General features: G+C 41.9%; 1 protein-coding gene across 1 annotated transcript in view; it reads left to right on the forward strand.

The window, feature by feature from the left end:
- Window positions 1-1,081: 1,081 nt before the first annotated feature.
- Window positions 1,082-17,439, forward strand: part of Metap2 (methionyl aminopeptidase 2) — a 34,534-nt gene continuing 18,176 nt past the window's right edge. The window contains exons 1-4 of the mRNA XM_004650187.2: window positions 1,082-1,273; window positions 2,979-3,083; window positions 11,775-11,840; window positions 12,794-12,896. Coding sequence (XP_004650244.2) covers window positions 1,117-1,273; window positions 2,979-3,083; window positions 11,775-11,840; window positions 12,794-12,896 — 431 coding nt within the window. The 5' untranslated portion in view covers window positions 1,082-1,116. The remainder of the gene's footprint in view (window positions 1,274-2,978; window positions 3,084-11,774; window positions 11,841-12,793; window positions 12,897-17,439) is intronic.

The following is a 17,439-nucleotide window of genomic DNA, read 5'->3' on the forward strand; positions in this document are numbered from 1 at the left end:
CTTTCGGCAGTGGTATAAATCACAAACTGCGGTTTGAACATGAGGCTCTCATAAAAAAAAAAAAAAAAAAAGACTAGAGGTCAATTCACTAACAATCTGCTGAAATATCCTAAATGCAAAAAGTAATTGTAAACTGCGAAACTGAAGCGCGAGCTTTTGCATTAATGGGAAAGCCCGTGTCTCTGTGTCTCTCTTCGTCAGAATATGTCATTCTTGTCACCAACTAGACGATGAGAGGCGCGCATGAGGGAATCCCATCTTGAATTTTGGACAAGCGTACGTGAAAACCCGAAATCCCAGCTTCCACAATTATCCCAAGTGCCGAGACAGGTTTTTCATGAGCCGTGAGAATTCAACGCAGTCCTTGTGAGTCACCCCAAATGGGATGTGTGCGATGAACACTTTTTTTTTTTTTTTAATTTGCAAGGGTGGGGGGGAGGGAGAGAGGGGGGAGGGAGGGAGGGAGAGAGACAAGAGTAGAGAAGAGAATGGGCACACTAGGGCCTGTAGCGACTGCAAACGAACTCCAGACACATGTGCTTATGCACCTGGCTAACGTCGGTCCTGGGGAATCGAACCTAGGTCCTTGGCTTTGCAGGAAAACGCCTTAACCGCTAAACCATCTCTATAGCCCTTTTCTTTCTTTCCTCCCTTCCTTCGTTCTCTTTTTTTTTTTTTGTTCCTTAGCGCCCCCCCCCCCCACACACACACCGCTTCCCGTAAGGATTTTGAGGAACCGGGAAGATGAAATGTTTCAGTGCCGGCAAATGCGCCTCGTTGCAGGCCTTCCACTCCGCAGGGCGGGCTCAGGCAGGCGTCTTCAGCTCATTTTGCAGCGGATGACAGCCCGTGCCCCCGCATCCCCGGCCCTGCAAGGGGAAGGGCCGGGAGCTTGGGCGGTCAGAGAAGCGCCAGGTCCCACTCACGCACAACACGGCCGGGAGCGGGGCGGGGACTAGCGCGCCGGAGTCCTCCGCCGTCCCAGCATGCCCTGCGCCGCCTCACCATCGAGAGCGGCTTCCGGCGTCGCGGGCGGAGGTGCGCGAAGGAGGTGCGCGAAGGAGGAGCGGGCCCCGTCGCCGCGCGCTCTCACGCCGTCGCGCTCTCTCGGCCAACATGGCGGGCGTGGAGGAGGAGGCGGCAGCTGCCTCCGGGAACCACCTGAACGGCGACCTGGATCCGGACGACAGGGACGAGGGAGCGTCCAGCACGGCCGAGGAAGCGGCCAAGAAGAAGAGACGGAAGAAGAAGAAGAGTAAAGGGGCTGTCTCAGGTGAAAAGGGAGCCGTGTTTGCGCGGAGCGCTGCCTTGCCCGGGGGGGAATGGCCGAACGACGTGGCTCGGGGACGCGTCAGGGAGAGTCCCGCACGGAGCTGCGCTCCCAGGCCCGCTCCAGCCGCCCAGGAGTGGCGGGGAGAGGCCGCTTCTCCTCCCGCGGTGGGACGCGCGGCGGGAACCGGGGCGCGTGGGGTGGGGATAGAAAAAAAGAGTGTCGCCCGGCTGCGCGTGGGGCGGCTCCGGCCTCGTCGACCCCGCGCCGCCGTCCTGCCCGGGGCTCTCGCTCGGCTCCCACGCGCGCCGGGGCGCGGACACCTCCCCAGGAGCCCCCCCACCCCCGCCCCCGGGCCCGTGTGCTCCTCGGGCTTGGCGCTCTCTACCTGGGACGGAGCTTCCAGGGTGGGGGTGGGGCGGACCGGTGCGTTGCGTGATCTCTTTGCCCCCCCCTCCCCGAATCCGCGTTGACTTTCGGGGTTTTGATGTTGACTGCAGTTTGGGGAAGGGTGTGTGTGTAAATGTCCTTGTGCCCCGTCTGCTCTTGGCTCTGAGAATGCATGGTGATGGTGCGTATTTTCGCTTGCTTAATAACCAAGCATCCTTAAGCTTTAGGGCCTGCGGATCTGAATTACGATGCCGCTTTGGAGTAGTGTAGACAAGGTGTTTGGGGTCTGGGAGTGGAACTTCTTAACTGGTTACCTCTGAATTCCCTGATAAGGCCAGGAAAACAGCCAAATGTTCACAGTTGAGCCATCTTATGAACTGGGAAGCTTAATGCTTTACCTTGAGAAGTCTTGTTTTTGTTTCACAAGCCTCCTTCATTTTAGCAGAACGTACCACCCCCCTCCCCGCCCAAACCTTTCTTAAGATCAACCAGAGAAAGAATGAGAGAAAACATGAAGAGGTCAGAATGATTGACATGGAGTTGAGAAAGCTTGGAGAGGACTTCCATGTATTTCTGAAATTTATTAGATAAGAGTGGAAACTAAAGAGTTGTAGCATTGCAGTTCTCTTCCAGAGCAAAATTTTATCTTGGGACATACCCTGGTGGTAGTTACTGGCTTTCAGATGAACTGTAAACTCTGCGGTTTGCCCTTGAAGGTATGCAGCAGACTGGTCTTAATATTTTTAACAGTTTTATGTCTCAGTATAAATCCTCCAGTAATCAGAATGTGATAGTATCACTCTCTTACACACACAGAGCTCTTACGGCTAGATTGCGATCACTTCCAGATGTTTTAAGATTTTGTATTTTAGTGGTGAACTATCTTACGATTATTTTGATTTTACCAAGCCCAAGACAATCGCTTCAAGAAGCTGAAGTATTCCACATAAATTGTCCTCTTCCTAAAGCCTTCAGCATTTATTACTTACCTTAAATAACTGTTAGTAATTAAAATATTTATCATAGTCTAATTGTTGAATACTTTTAAAGTTTAAACTGCGTAAGAATAGGGACCAACTTACATTTGTATTTGTCCAACTAATGATAGCATGTGTAAATGGAGATTTTGCAGAATGAAATGAATAGGCAGTATTACTTAGGTATGGAAGGTTTTCCGTGCTGTTTAACAACTTACGTTGACAATAATTTTTTTTTTTCCCTTGAGTACTTACAAGGCAAAGATTTGCAAAGTGTTAAGAATTGTTAGAACATGTGGGAAAGTATTACATTTGACTTGTGTTGTTTATTTGAACTGCAGCACAACAGGAACCGGATAAAGAATCAGGAGCCTCGGTGGAAGAGGTAACAAAACAGTTGGAAAGACAAGCATTGGAAGAGAAGGAAAGAGATGATGATGATGAAGGTAAATGGTTCCGTTGATATGACTAGAAAAGAAGAAATTGTGACAGTCTTTAAACAAAATCTGTTTTATTTGCCCATGTAGTCTGTTGTCTGCCATTTTATGTATTAAAACTTCACTCAGAGTCACAGATACAAAGGAAAGGATATTTATTAGCAACTCTGGCTCTGTTGACTACTTGCTCAGATAACAGTGTCTCAACTTCTAAAAATGTACTTTACACAGGGCTGGGTAGAGTGCCTGCCTAGCATGTGCCACATAAATGAGGTGTGGTGGTGCATCCTGTAATCCTAACATTTGGGAGATAGAAGCAGAAGGATCAGAAGTTCAAGGTCATCCCCAATATGAGGCCAGTTTGGACTATTGGCCCATCTTAAAAAGAAAAGGCTGGGCACAATGGCACATGCTTTTAATCCCAGCACTTGGGAGGCTGAGGTAGGAAGAATGCTGTGAATTTGAGGCCATCCTGGGGCTACAGAGATAGCTCTAAGTCAGCCTGGGCTAGAGTGAGATGATACCTCAAACAAAACAACAAAATACTTCATAGAGGGCCTGGTTGTTACTGAAATAAAATTGACAAGCTGTTTATTTTAATAATTTCTGAACAACTGCTATGCTAGGCACTACTCTAGGATACGTCATCTGCATTCTCATTCTACTTCACAAACACATCTGAAGTAGTTGCTGGTCTCTTTTGTAGATAGAAAAATGGTGGTCATGTGAGTTGCCTCAAGTGATATAGATGATAGATATATGTAAATTAGTGCCAGAGTTTGAAACCTAGTACCTGATCCCAAGTCTGACTCAGTTACAGTCTATACCACATTTCTTTGCTCTTTCTCAGACATGCATATTGGAGTGCTTCTAAACTTGTATAAATTCCTTGACCTTAAGCTCCTTGAGTATTTGAATGCCATTTAAAACAATGGTTGCTAGAATTCTAGTAATTGATGCTATCAGTAAGATGAATGGAGAAAGGATTAAGTAAGAACACTTACTATTTTACAGCTTGTTTTGGCACAGAAGAAAATGGGGCTTTTCCAGTTTTTGTATTTATGGTTCTCTATGCCAGGAACTGTTGCTGCACCTCAGCACTGTCTACCTAAGGTTATATGCCTCAACTATTATGGTAGGGTAGTTTACTTTTTCTTTAGAAAGCTGTGTTCATGTCCTTCAAGAAGCTTGCAGTAAGTATTTTAAAAAAATTGGGGGGGGGCTGGAGAGATGGCTTAGTGGTTAAGCACTTGTCTGTGAAGCCTAAGGACCCCAGTTTGAGGCTTGATTCCCTGGGACCCATGTTAGCCAGATGCACAAGGGGCCGCATGCGTCTGGAGTTCGTTTGCAGTGGCTGGAGGCCCTGGTATGTCCATTTTCTCTCCCTCTATTTGGGTGCCGTGATCCTTCCCTCCTCTTATGATGGTCTTATGCAGGTAGTGTCAGACACTGTGAGGTCATGGGTATCCAGGCCATTTTGTGTCTGGAGGGAGCATGTTGTATGGAGTCCTGCCCTTCCTTTGGCTCTTACATCCTTTCCGCCACTTCTTCCGCATTAGACCCTGAGCCTTGGAAGGTGTGATAGAGATATTGCAGTACTGAGCACTGTGGTCATTTCTTTCTATCACCATGATACCTTCTGAGTCATCCCAAGGTCACTACTATCTGAAAAGAGAAGATTCTCTACCAAAAGTGAGAGTAGCATTAATATAAGGATGTGAACATTAGCAGAAGTGCTTACTGGGCAGTTAGATAAGCATAGTATATACATTTAGCCAGACAACAACAGACGTTACACCCCTAGGGCTCATGACTACCCCTGTTTTAAGTTTTCAGTATCAGGGATGTATTCCCTCCCATGGAACGGGCCTCCAGTCCAATTAGAGGGCAGTGGTTTCCCCCATAACAGCTGTGCCACTATTGCATCCATTGGCTCATTTGGCCTGGCTGGCTAAATATAAGGCTTGCAGTGTCCACTGATGAGTATCTTCACTGGTGATTTCTCTTTCTCCCATTGAACTGCATGCAGAATGGCTTCTTCCAGCTTTCTGTCAGCTGGTCTATGTGGATGAGGTTATCAGCTGAGATCCTGGTTTATGCTTTTTAAAGCTCTGAACAAGAAAGAGATTTGTAAATTCTAGGTAATTTAATAGGTTGGTGTAGATTTCACCGTGTATATAAATTTATAGTGTAAATCTTGAAGTATGCTTTACTCCATTTCACTTACAACACCTGGATGTCTTAAAGGAACATTTTGTATGCTGGATCAGAAATATTCAGTGTTCTAAAGAGGATTTTAAGACTATTAGTACTTCTGCTGGGCATGGTGGCACATACCTTTAGTAATCCCAACACTTGGGACGCTGACGTAGGAGGATTGTAGGAGGATTGTCGTCATTTCCAAGGCCAGTCTAAGCTACAGAGTGATTTAAGTCAGCTTGAGGTAGAGTGAGACCCTGCTTTAAAACAATTAAAACCAAAAAAGGATACTGGTGTTTTTCTCCAATTTGAATTACTTGTCAAGTTTGTTTTGATAATCAGAATCTTCTTGCCTCTACCTCCCAGGTGCTAGGAATAAAAGTGTTTGCCACCACACTTGACTAACTTGTTGTCATGAGTGTGCTCTGGAGGGGATGGATAACCAGTACTTTTTAATTTTTCTTTCAAAGAAAAAATGTTGGGAATAGTAGAGCAAGACAAAATGTAGAGTCAAAAAGTTAACTCTGATATGAATATTATAATTTGCAGTGAAATTGGTGCTAATGCTGAATGAACACTCAATTGGAAGGATTAGGACTTGATTAATACCAAATAGAAAACACCGTTTTTGAGTAGGGCTAGTTCTGAGAAGGTAGTGAGTGGTGCAAATGACAGGATTCGTTAAAGGATCCTTAGGAGGACATGTATAGGAAAGGCAAGGGATCATTTGGAAGCTGGTGGCAGTAAGCAATGCATGTGGTAATGAAGACTTAAACTCGTAGTCCTAAGTAGGAATGGAAGGTAGAGTTGAATAGAACGTTAATGGAAACTGAATCGATGAGCAGAAAGATGAACAGGCCTTCGTATATACTCAGGAGGTTTGAACTTAGGTGAGTGGATATTGGTGCTGTTAACTGAAATAATAAAGTTGGGCAAAGAGATTAAGGGAGGGAGATTGCATCAAAGGTGTTGAATTTAATTTTAGAGGCATTAAACTTGAAATTGGGACCTATGGCTTAGCATTCCAAGGCACTTGCTTGCAAAGCCCGATGGCCTGAATTCAGTTCTCTAGTACCCACTTAAAGTTAGGCCAACAAAGTGGCACATGCATCTGGAGTTTGTTTGCAGTGGCAAGAGATGCTAGCATATCCTTACTCTATCTCAAATAAGTAAATAAAAATAGTTTTTGTAAAAAAAAAACTTGAAATTGGCTAGAGAGATGCCTTAGTGGCTAAGGTGTTTGCCTACAAAGCCAAAAGACCTCAGCTCGACTCCCTAGGACCCATGTAAGCCAGATGCACAAGGTGGTGCATGTTTCTGGAGTTCGTACCTCTCTCAAATTTTAAGTTGGGCTTAGGAACTTATAATTTGTTCAAAATAATTAAGTATGTACTTTGGGCCAGGCGTGGAGGCACACATCTTTAATCCCAGCACTCGAGAGGCAGAGGTAGGAGGATTGCTGTGAGTTCAAGGCCATCCTGAGACTACATAGTGAATTCCAGGTCAGCCTGGGCTAGAGGGATACACTGCCCCGAAAAACTAAAATAATAATAACTATTATTATTATTATTGTACTTTGGGTTTAGACACATTTGGGCAATTGTGTCAACAAAAGTATAGATGATTTCATTTAATTCTATCTCCACCAAATGTTTTCTTTTTGTTGTTTTGTATGCAGTGCACTTGTGGTATTTTTCTCTATAGTTTGGCCTCTTCTAGAATATATAATTATCTAGCACTCAGCTTTTTGTTGTTGTCTATCCTGTTTTACTTAATAATTTTGAGCCATCCAATGGTTGCATCTCTTTTTAGGAATTAGTGCATTCCTTTTTATTGCTAAGTGGTGTCCCAAATTTTGCTAATTCATTACTAGTTGAAGGATATTTGTGTTTCTGGTTTTTGTCATTTATGAGTTAAGATTCTTCTGAACATTTGTTGAAAGGTCTTTTTGTAGACATATGTTTTCATTTCTTTGAGTAGACACTAAAGAGTAGGTCTCCTGCTCATTTGGTGTGTGTTTAACCTTGTAAGAAACTGACAAACTGTTTTCCAAAGTGTCAGTACCACTTTGCATTTGTGCCAGCAATGAGTGTGTTCTTTAGTATCCTTGTAAGAATTTGTTGTTGTCAATTTTTAAATTACAGCCTTTCTAATAGGTGTGTAGTGGTAAATCATTATAGTTTTGACTTTTACTTTCCTAGTGATATGAGCATCTTTTCATGTTTTTATTTGCTTTGCAGCTACCATTTTGAAGTATTCCTTGAAATTCTTGGTTCTTGTTTTATTAGATTATCATTGACTTGTAAAATAGTTCTTTGTAGCTTTTTGTCAGGTGTATGTCTTACAGATAATTTCTCCTTGCTATGGGATGACAGTTCAATTTGCTGATGATATAGTTTGCAGGGCTAATTTAATTTTATTTATTATTTATGAGAAGGAATGGGCACGCCAGGGCCTCTAGCCACTGCAAACAAAACTCCAGATGCCTGTGCATCTGGCTTATGTGGAACCTGGAGAATCGAATCTGGGACCTTAGGTTTCACAGACATGTGCCCTAACCACTAAGCCATCTCTTCAGCCTGACAAATGTAATTTTGATGACATTTCAGTTTATGCTTTTTTTTAATTTTTACATGATACTTTTTTACATAAAATTATTGTTTTCAAGGCTACTGAGATTTTCTTTTAAGTTTTTATATATATTTTAGCTGCTGCATTTATGTCTGTTATTTCTGTTTTGTTTTGTTTGTATTTGAGGAGGGTGTTGCTCTAGCCCAGGCTGACCTGGAGCTTACTCTGTAGCCCAGGCTAGCCTCAGACTCACAGCAATACTTCTACCATAGCTACTCCAGTCTTGGAATTATAGTTATGAGGCACCATGCCTGGTGAGGCCTGTGAGTGTTCCTTTTCTTTCTTTTTTAAAAAAAATATTTTTATTAATTAGTTTATTTATTTGTGAAAGGGAGAGAATGGGCACACCAGGGCCTCTTGCCACTGCAAATGAACTCCAGGTACCTGTGCCACTTTGTACACTTGGCATTACATGGGTGTTGGGGAATCAGTTTCTGATCGTAAGCCTCCATGTCTTGAGTGTTGGGATTACATGCCCCAGTACACCTAGTTTATGTGGTGCTGGGGATTGAACCCAGAATTTCAGTATGTTAGATAAGCACTCTACCAGTTCAGCACATCCTCAGTCCCTGAAGTTCTCTGCTTTTCTCCCTCCATGTCTCTTTTTGCATATGGATATCCACTTGTCAATCAACAGGTACCCATTAGTTTGGGTATAGTATTAATAATGAAACAAATATGAGTCTTTTAGGAATATCTTGGGATGCTGTCGTACCAGTCAGCTTCACATTGCTGAGATGAACTTCCACACCAGGCATAGTGTGGCAGAAGGGGTTTATTGAAGATAGAGGGGGGGGGAGTTCCATAATGGCAGAAGCTGGCCTGCTTTCACAGGTCCGTGCTGAAAGAGACAGAGGCACACAGAGAGAGAGACACAGAGAACACAAGCCACCACCCACAAGCAAGCACACTTAGGAGAACTCAGGTACTCTGCATATCTTTAGACTGTAATTCCAAATCCACCATGGCTGCATATCTAAATTGTAAACTTTAAGAAAATTCATTCAAACTACCACAGCTATGAAAGAAAAATATGTGAACATGTAAATTGCTGTTTGGGTTGATGGAACTGTTGATGGGAATTGAAGAAGTGGAGGCAGGGGTATCAGTAGTTCAAGGCCAGCCTAGGCTACACCTTCGATATGAGAGATGACTCAGCAGTAAAATGTATTTGCTTGTAAAACTTACTAGCCCAAGTTTACCACGTAATGCCAGATGCAAAGTGGTTCATACATATGTGGCCCCCAAAATGCTTATAAAAATGGGAGACAAAGCCAGCAGAATGCAAAACTCACAGGCCAACTTGTTCAGACTTGTGCAGTCTGGCAGTTTGTTTGAAGTACTATGAGACCTTGTCTCAAAGAAGGTGGCACACACTTGACAGTTGTCCTCTGGCTCCATATGCATGCTGTGGCATGAGTGTACACCTACCCACACATGTTAAAATATAAACTGAAATGTGGTATAGTGCTTAGAACCATAAGCATTATAGTTTAATATTCAGATTCTTGTTCCAGTGCCATCCTTGAAACCAAGAGTATAGTAAATGGCTATTTTCTGTACTGAATCACATTAGGCAATAAATAAGGTAATTAGCTTCCAAAGAATGATAGGGTATTAAAGATCTTTCATTATCCCATTTAAAGATTAAGAAGCTGTTTAGAGAGATGCTAAATAACTCCCAAAGTCACGCAGCTGTAGAGTTTTAGTATATATTTAAAGTTGTTTATGTATCTTAGGACATATAGGTTATAGCAGTATATTAGACACTGAGTGTTTTCCCAAATCAGAATTACCTTGTTTACTCTTCTGTTCCTATTTCTTGCACTTAACACACTTACGATTTAAGATATGAAAGAGGTGACTAATTTACAAAAAGTGCTAGCAAGATGGCTTAGCAGTTAATGCATTTGCCTACGAAGCCTTAGGACCCAGGTTCAATTCTCTAGTACCCACATAGCCAGATGCACCAGGTAGCACATGCGCCTGGAGTTTGTAGTGGCTACAGACCCTGGCATACCCATTCTCTCTATCTGACACATACTCACTCTTTCTCTAAATATAAGTAGTTTAAAAATTAAATTTTTATTTATATGTATATGCACATGCATGAGCTATATTACATGGGTGCTGGGGAATTGAACGTGCACTGGCAGGCTCTGCAAGTAAGCAACTTTGACCACTAACTTATCCTCCCAGCCCAAAGAGGTTTCTGTTAAAGTTGTAGTGCAAAATATGTTCATTTTATTTTATGATGCCTGGGGAACATTGAAAATTGCATTTTTCAAAATTTTTCCATACTAGGCTTTTGAACCCCTATTTGTATTTTTGCTATACTCTGTAATTGGTGTGATTGAACATTAATTTTGCCAGCAAGAAATTAACAAATACTGACATTTTCATGTTCAGTACATGTAACCCTAGATTATGTCCCCCCCCCCTTCTTTTTTCTTTTTTTCATGGTAGGGTCTCACTCTGGCCCAGGCTGACCTGGAATTCACTATATAGTCTCAGGATGACCTCAAACTCATGGCAATCCTCTTACCTCTACCTCCTGAGTGCTGGGATTAAAGGCATGCGCCACCATGCCCGGCTTTATTTTCTCCCTTTTTGTTAAACGACTGCTTTCTCTTATTTAAGTAAAAGAAAACAAATAAACTAAAAAAAAAAAAAAAAAAGATTTTCATTTTTTAGTAGACTAAAGAGTCACCACATTCTTATCAGTATGTTTAGTTTAACTAGTCTTCAGGAAGTCCACAGGTGAGTAGGAGTCAGAGTAAGCCAGTGACTGTAATCTTGTGTGATAACTTACAGATCATAGAGTGGTGAGAGTGCTTTTCCCCCATGGCTCCTTATTAATCTGGACTAAAAATCACAACTCATTTGACATAGGTAGATTTCTAAAGTTCGTGATAAGGTCGTCCCACTAGGTGGAACTTAAAAAATTACTTACCAGGGTGAACACACTACTAGACTTTCAGCTTCTCTCTCTAGAATAACATCGTATTCATCCCTGTTTCATAGCATTGTGTTTTGTGGGTAGATATGGGTCCTTTCCAACATAGTTCTTAAATCCAGTTTTTGAATTCATTGGGCTTTTAAAATATATTTTGTATTTTGAGGTAGTCTCACTAAGTAGCTCAGCCTGATCTCAAACACAAAAACATTCTGTCGTAGCCTCCCAATTGCTGAAGTTACAGACACATACCAGCACACATCACACCCTTTTTGAGGCTCTTAGAAATATGAGCCTAGGAAAGGCATGTATCCCATTGACTTTTGCATATAATTTGATCCAGGAGAATTTTTTTTTTTTTTTTTAAGGTTTTCGTAGTAAGTTCTCACTCTGGCCTAGGCTGACCTGGAATTCACTATGTAGTCTCAGGGTGGCCTTGAACTCATGGCTGTCCTCCTACCTCTGCCTCCTGAGTGCTGGTCTTAAAGGTGTGCACCGCCACACCTGACAAAACATTTTATTTTATTAGAGTAATTTGGAATACACTTTGCTAGTATTTTTTATTTGTTTGTTTTTGTTTGTTTTTGAAGTACAGTCAGTATCCTAGACTGATTTGGAACTCTGTTGCCTAGGATGGTCTCTAACTCATAGTGATCCTCCTACTTCAGCTTCCAGAGTGCCAGAATTAAAAGAGCCACCATGTGCGGCTTGCTAGTGCTTTTGATTACATAAGATAAACTGATGCTTAAAGGCTAGGAACATACAAAAAATTAAAGAGTACTGGGTAAACTTTGTTGATGTTATTAAAAGACATTGTTTGCATAAATGCTCATATACTTGCTTCCTTGTATTTGTGGTATCTCTCTGCTTGTGAAGCTTAAATAAATATGTATTTGAAATTGTGTTTTTCTTAGATGGAGATGGTGATGTAGATGGAGCAGCTGGAAAAAAGAAGAAGAAGAAAAAGAAGAAGAGGGGACGTTAGTGTTTTAATTTTATTTGATAAATTGATAATTATTATTATAATCAGTGTGTTTGAAGAGTAGAAGTTTTATATGTCAGGGAAATAGACCTTAAAATTTGGATTTAGTTACGCCAATAATTTTGATTTAATGATCTTTTGGTACTTTTAAAGCTTTTTTTTTTTTTTTTTTTTTTAAATAGAGTTTCACTGTAGTCCAGCTGACCTGGAATTTTGTAGTCTTAGGGTGTCCTTGAACTTATGATGATTCTCCTACCTCTGCCTCCTGAGTGCTGGGATTAAAGTCATGCACTACCACATGGCTTTATTTAGCTATTTTCCAAGCTAGTAAATGGTAATGGCTAGATTCACTCTGATGTATACATTCTGGTCTCCCCCCTCCCCTTTAATTTGACATCCTTTATCATTCCTTAATTTTGTGAACAATATAGAAGTTTCTTTTTAAAAATTTTTTAAAACTTTATTTATTTGAGAGAGAGAAGAGTAGAGTGTGGGTGATCTAGGATCCCTTGCTGCTGCAAATGAATTTCAGACACATGGACCACTTTGTGCATCTAGCTCTTACAGTCAAGTACTGAGTCATCTTCCTAGAAGCCCACATGGAAAGATTTTTTTTTTTTGGTGGGGGGGGGCCATATAACAACCATTAGAATCAAGAAATTGGGGCTGGAGAGATGGCTTAGCGGTTAAGGCCTTGCTTCCAAAGCCAAAGGACCCAGGTTTGATTATCCAGGACCCATGTAAGCCAGATGTACAAGATGGTGCATGCATCTGGAGTTTGTTTGCAGTGGCCAGATGCCCTGCTGTGCCCATTCTCTCTCTCTTCCTAATCCTCCCTTCTTCCCTCCCTCCCCCTTCTCATAAATGATTAAAAAAAAATCAAGAAATTGGAATAATTGCTTAATTTGACTTTTAACTATAGGAGTTTAATACTTTATTTGTATCTCACAGCAAAAGTTCAAACAGATCCTCCCTCGGTTCCAATATGTGACCTGTATCCTAATGGCATATTTCCCAAAGGACAGGAGTGTGAATATCCACCCACACAAGATGGGTAAGGACCATCAGATACCTTCCAATTTGACTGTTGTACTTTGTTAGTAAGGAAATTTGATTTTTCTCAGAACTTTACTCCACTATTTTATTAGTTTGTGATTTGTTACAAAGAAAATACAGTAGAAGTCCTCTTATCCAAAATGACTGGGACCAGTAGCAGGTTAGTTAACCAAAAAAGTTTTAAGTGGAAACATTAAACAGATTTGTTTCTCACTTCCTAATCTTCCAGCATGAATTTGTGTTGAGTCCAATTTTTTCTCCATAAACCATTCATCATGCTTTATCTGTGATTTTTCTTTTTGATTTCTGTGAAGGAAAGCAAAACCAAATGGTGTGAGAATTAATGTGTGTAACTACATTTTTCTTATCTTAATTTTAAGAAAGTGATTTTGATGATTCATTTTGATTTAAACTTATTAAGAGTAGTTTTCATGGAGTTGTTTTATATAACATTAAATTACAGAGTAACAAGAACAAATGATATAAGTGGGTTTGGGAGCTACTCACTTGGTTCTTAGAAGTGCTTTGCATGGATACCATTCAGCTGTCAGCAGAAGCTCTTAGCATGTTACATGGGCTGAGTGAAGCAGACACGTGACAGAACTCCGTGAGGATGGATAATATGTGTCAAGCACGTAGACCATAGAGCTGTACACTAAAAGTGAAGTTAGTTACTGTTATCAGAATGGTAACCTGTTGGCTACTATTTTGCAGGACACAGGAGCACTGGTTAATCCAGTGGTTGTAATACATGGTTAAGAAAGCTTCTGAAAATTTTAAAAAAAAAAAAAAAAAAAAAAAAAGGGCTGGAGAGATGGCTTAGCGGTTAAGCGCTTGCCTGTGAAGCCTAAGGACCCCGGTTCGAGGCTCGGTTCCCCAGGTCCCACGTTAGCCAGATGCACAAGGGGGCGCACGCGTCTGGAGTTCGTTTGCAGAGGCTGGAAGCCCTGGCGCGCCCATTCTCTCTCTCTCCCTCTATCTGTCTTTCTCTCTGTGTCTGTCGCTCTCAAATAAATAAATAAAAAATTTTAATAAAAAAAAAAAAAAAAAAAAAAAAAAAAAAAAAAGAAAGCTTCTGCTGCTCTGGAGAGATGGCTTAGCAGTTAAGGTGCTTGCCTGCAAAGCCAAGGGATGCGGGTTCAATATCTCAGGACCCATGTAAGCCAGGTGCACAAGGTGGCATATGCTTCTGGAGTTCTATATGCCCCTTCCTCCCTCTCCCCCACCCCAACTCAAATAAACATAAGTAAAAATAAAACATTTTAAAAAAGGAAAGAGCTGGCCATGGGAAAATGGCTCAACAGCCTGCTGGCCTGGGTTTAATTCCTAAGTCACACACTAAAAGTGATGTAAATGTTTGTTGTAACATCACGAAGTCTACCCCCTGCCACTTACTTACTTTCTTTTTTTCAAGGTAGGGTCTCACTTTAGTCCAGGCTGACCTGGAATTCATTATGCAGTCTCAGGGTGGCCTTGAACTCACAGAGATCCTCCTACCTCTGCCTCCCGAGCACTAGGATTAAAGGTATAAGCCACCATATCTGGCAAATATTTAGGGTTTTATTTCCCGAGTCTCTCTTTTTCTCTGTTTTTTGAAGGTGGGGTTTCGCTGTAGCCCAGGCTAGCCTGAATTCACTATGTAGTCTCAGTGTGGCCTTGACCCTTCTAGTTCTTCCTCCTAAGTGCTGGGATTAAAAGCGTGCATTACCATGCCTGGCTCTTGGAATAGCTTTTTAAAAATATTTTACTTAGTGGTTAAGGCATCTGTTTGCAAAGTCAAAGGACCTCGTTTTACTTTCCCAGGACCCATGTAAGCCAGATGCACAAGGTGGTGCATGCATGTGGAATTTGTTTGCAGTGGGCTGGAAGCCCTGGTGTGCCCATTCTCTCCCTCCTTCCCTCCCCCCCCCCCCGCCTCCTTTCCTCTCTCAAATAAACATAAATAAAATATAAAAACAAAAATAATTTATAGGATTTCTAGTTTTTGCTATTAGTGCAGGTCATGTACACATTTCTTTTTTCATTTATTGAAGAGAGGTTGGGGGTCAGATAGAAGAATAGCTATGCTAGGGGCCTACAGACTCTGCAAACACACTCCAGACACATGTGTCACCTTGTGTATCTGGCTTACATGAGTGCTGGGGAATTAAACCTGGGACTTAGCTTTGCAGGGAAGCACCTTAACCACCCAGTCTCTCTCTCCTCTCTCTCCCTTAAATAAATAATAAAGTATTTAACATTTTGGGCTAGCCGGGCGTGGTGGCGCATGCCTTTAATCCCAGCACTGGGGAGGCAGCGATAGGAGGATCACTGGGTTTGAGGCCACCCTGAGAATACATAGTGAATTCCAGGACAGCCTGAGCTAGAGAGACCCTACCTCGAAAAACCAAACAAACAAACCAACAAAAAAATTGGATTAGAATAGTATAATGCTTGGCCCAGCATGCTCCATGCCCTAAATTCAATCCCTCAGCATTGTAAAACAAAAACAAAAAGATTGAAATGAGTGAAAATGATCTATGTATAGAAATGTTGGTGTCTTAGTTCCCAGGAAAGCATTTTGAATTAGCGAAGAAGAAAAGGTTGGGTTACAGCTAGAGAGAGAGGTCAGAAGATTGTGGTGCCTTTATAACCTGCTAACTTGCACACTCACAACCCAGCTTGTCTGTTTTAGCATTGAGTAGGCAATTCTAAGTGCATTGGAAGTTAAGTGGAAAGAACTGAGGCACCTTTTGTGAATCCTCTCCATGTGTGTGGGTGTGCACATGCCATAGCACTTGTGGAGGTGTGAAGACAAACTAGACACAGGACCTCCCTTTTGTTTTTGCTGCTGTGTGCTTCATTCTAGTTGCCCAGCAAGCTTCTGGATTCTCCTGGCTCCATCTCCCGTTACTGTAGGCTTATTGTGGTTATAGATTTATGTATGACCTTGTGTCCAGATTTTTTTAAAATTATTTATTATTTGAGAGAGATAGAGACAGTCAGTCTACGGAGATGCCAGAGCCTCTTGTCACTATGGACGAGCTCCAGATGTTGTGCCACTTTGTGCACCTGGCTTTTTGTGGATGCGGGGGAATTGAATCTAGGCTGTCAGACTTGTAAGCATGTGCCTTTAACCTCTGAGCCATCTCTCTACCCAAAGGTATTACTTTCTTATTTAGTTTTTGTTTTTCAAGAAGACTCAAAGTAGCCTCAAACACATGGTGCTACCTTTGCCTTTCAAGTGCTGGGATGAAAGGTGTGTGTGACCATGCCTAGCCCTATTTTACTTTTTTGGTTTTTTGAGGTAGCATGTCAGGCTAGCCTCAAAGTCACCACAATCCTACCTCAGCCTCCCAATGTTGGGATTAAAGGCATGTGCCACCACTCTCAGCATAGAGAGAGAATGGGTGCGCCCAGGGCTTCCAGCCTTGCAAACAAGCTTCAGACACATTTGCCACTTGGTACATCTGGCTATATGTGGGTAATGGGAAATCAAACTTGGGTTCGGTTTTATTGGCAAGTGCCTTAACTGCTGAACTACCTCTCCAGTCTGTATATTACTGTATATTACTGTATATTCTGTAAGTTTGAGTTAAAAACACACAACCACAGAAGCTTTACAGTACTGAGCAGTTTTATAGCAAACACAGATCCTCGCACAGTCATCTCTACTTTACCTCTGGTGGCAGAGGTACTATGAACGCAGTTAGTTCTGTCCTGCGGCCTATTTGGTCAGCATGAGGATGTGCTGGAGCACAGCAGGGCAGTTCTGGGGAACCACAGCAGCAGTAGTTGGTGAATGGTTGTGCATAGAACTGACTTGAAGGCTCACACTGGAATAGTCCTATAGACCAGGCACACACACTGACAGACGGAGAACATCACTTCTATTGACAAGATAACCTGTTACTTATGTTTCAAGTTTAAAACTCCAGGGCACGTTAAAAGCAGAAGATACACAAGGTGCTCTAATTCTTGATGCCATAACCTATTCTAATAGTTACCTGAGAGTCGATAACATTGAGGACCACTCACAAGCTTTATGAAGTCAACTTCAAATATAAAAGTACTTAGTTTACCAAAATCTAGTTACATTGGTGACATGTTATAGTAAAACTTACCTTTTGAGAAAAATTTAGAAAGCAGTATCACTTTTTTATTTTAGTGATCTAGTGATTACTGAATTGTGACTATACATTCATTATTAATTTGTTGCAGGATTTGGGGGCTCAGGAGGCATCCCCCCAATGTATGAACCCCACATTTTGGGTTCTGTCTTACCTTTATTTATTTATTTGAGAGGGAGAAAGATACAGAAATAGGCAAGTAGAGAGAGAGAAAGAATGGGCACGCCAGGGCCTCTAGCCACTGCAAACGAATTCCAGTTGTGTGCATCCCCTTGTGCATCTGGCTTACGTGGGGGGTTATGGGGAGTCGAACCTGGATCCTTTGGCTTTGCGGGCAAGTGCCTTAACCATTAAGCAATCTCTTCAGCTCATCTGTCTTAACTTTACCAGAGAATTGATAAAGACAGACTCAAGAAGGATAAACTCTGAATT

This window comes from Jaculus jaculus, chromosome 6, assembly GCF_020740685.1.
Source record: "Jaculus jaculus isolate mJacJac1 chromosome 6, mJacJac1.mat.Y.cur, whole genome shotgun sequence".
NCBI lineage: Eukaryota > Metazoa > Chordata > Mammalia > Rodentia > Dipodidae > Jaculus > Jaculus jaculus.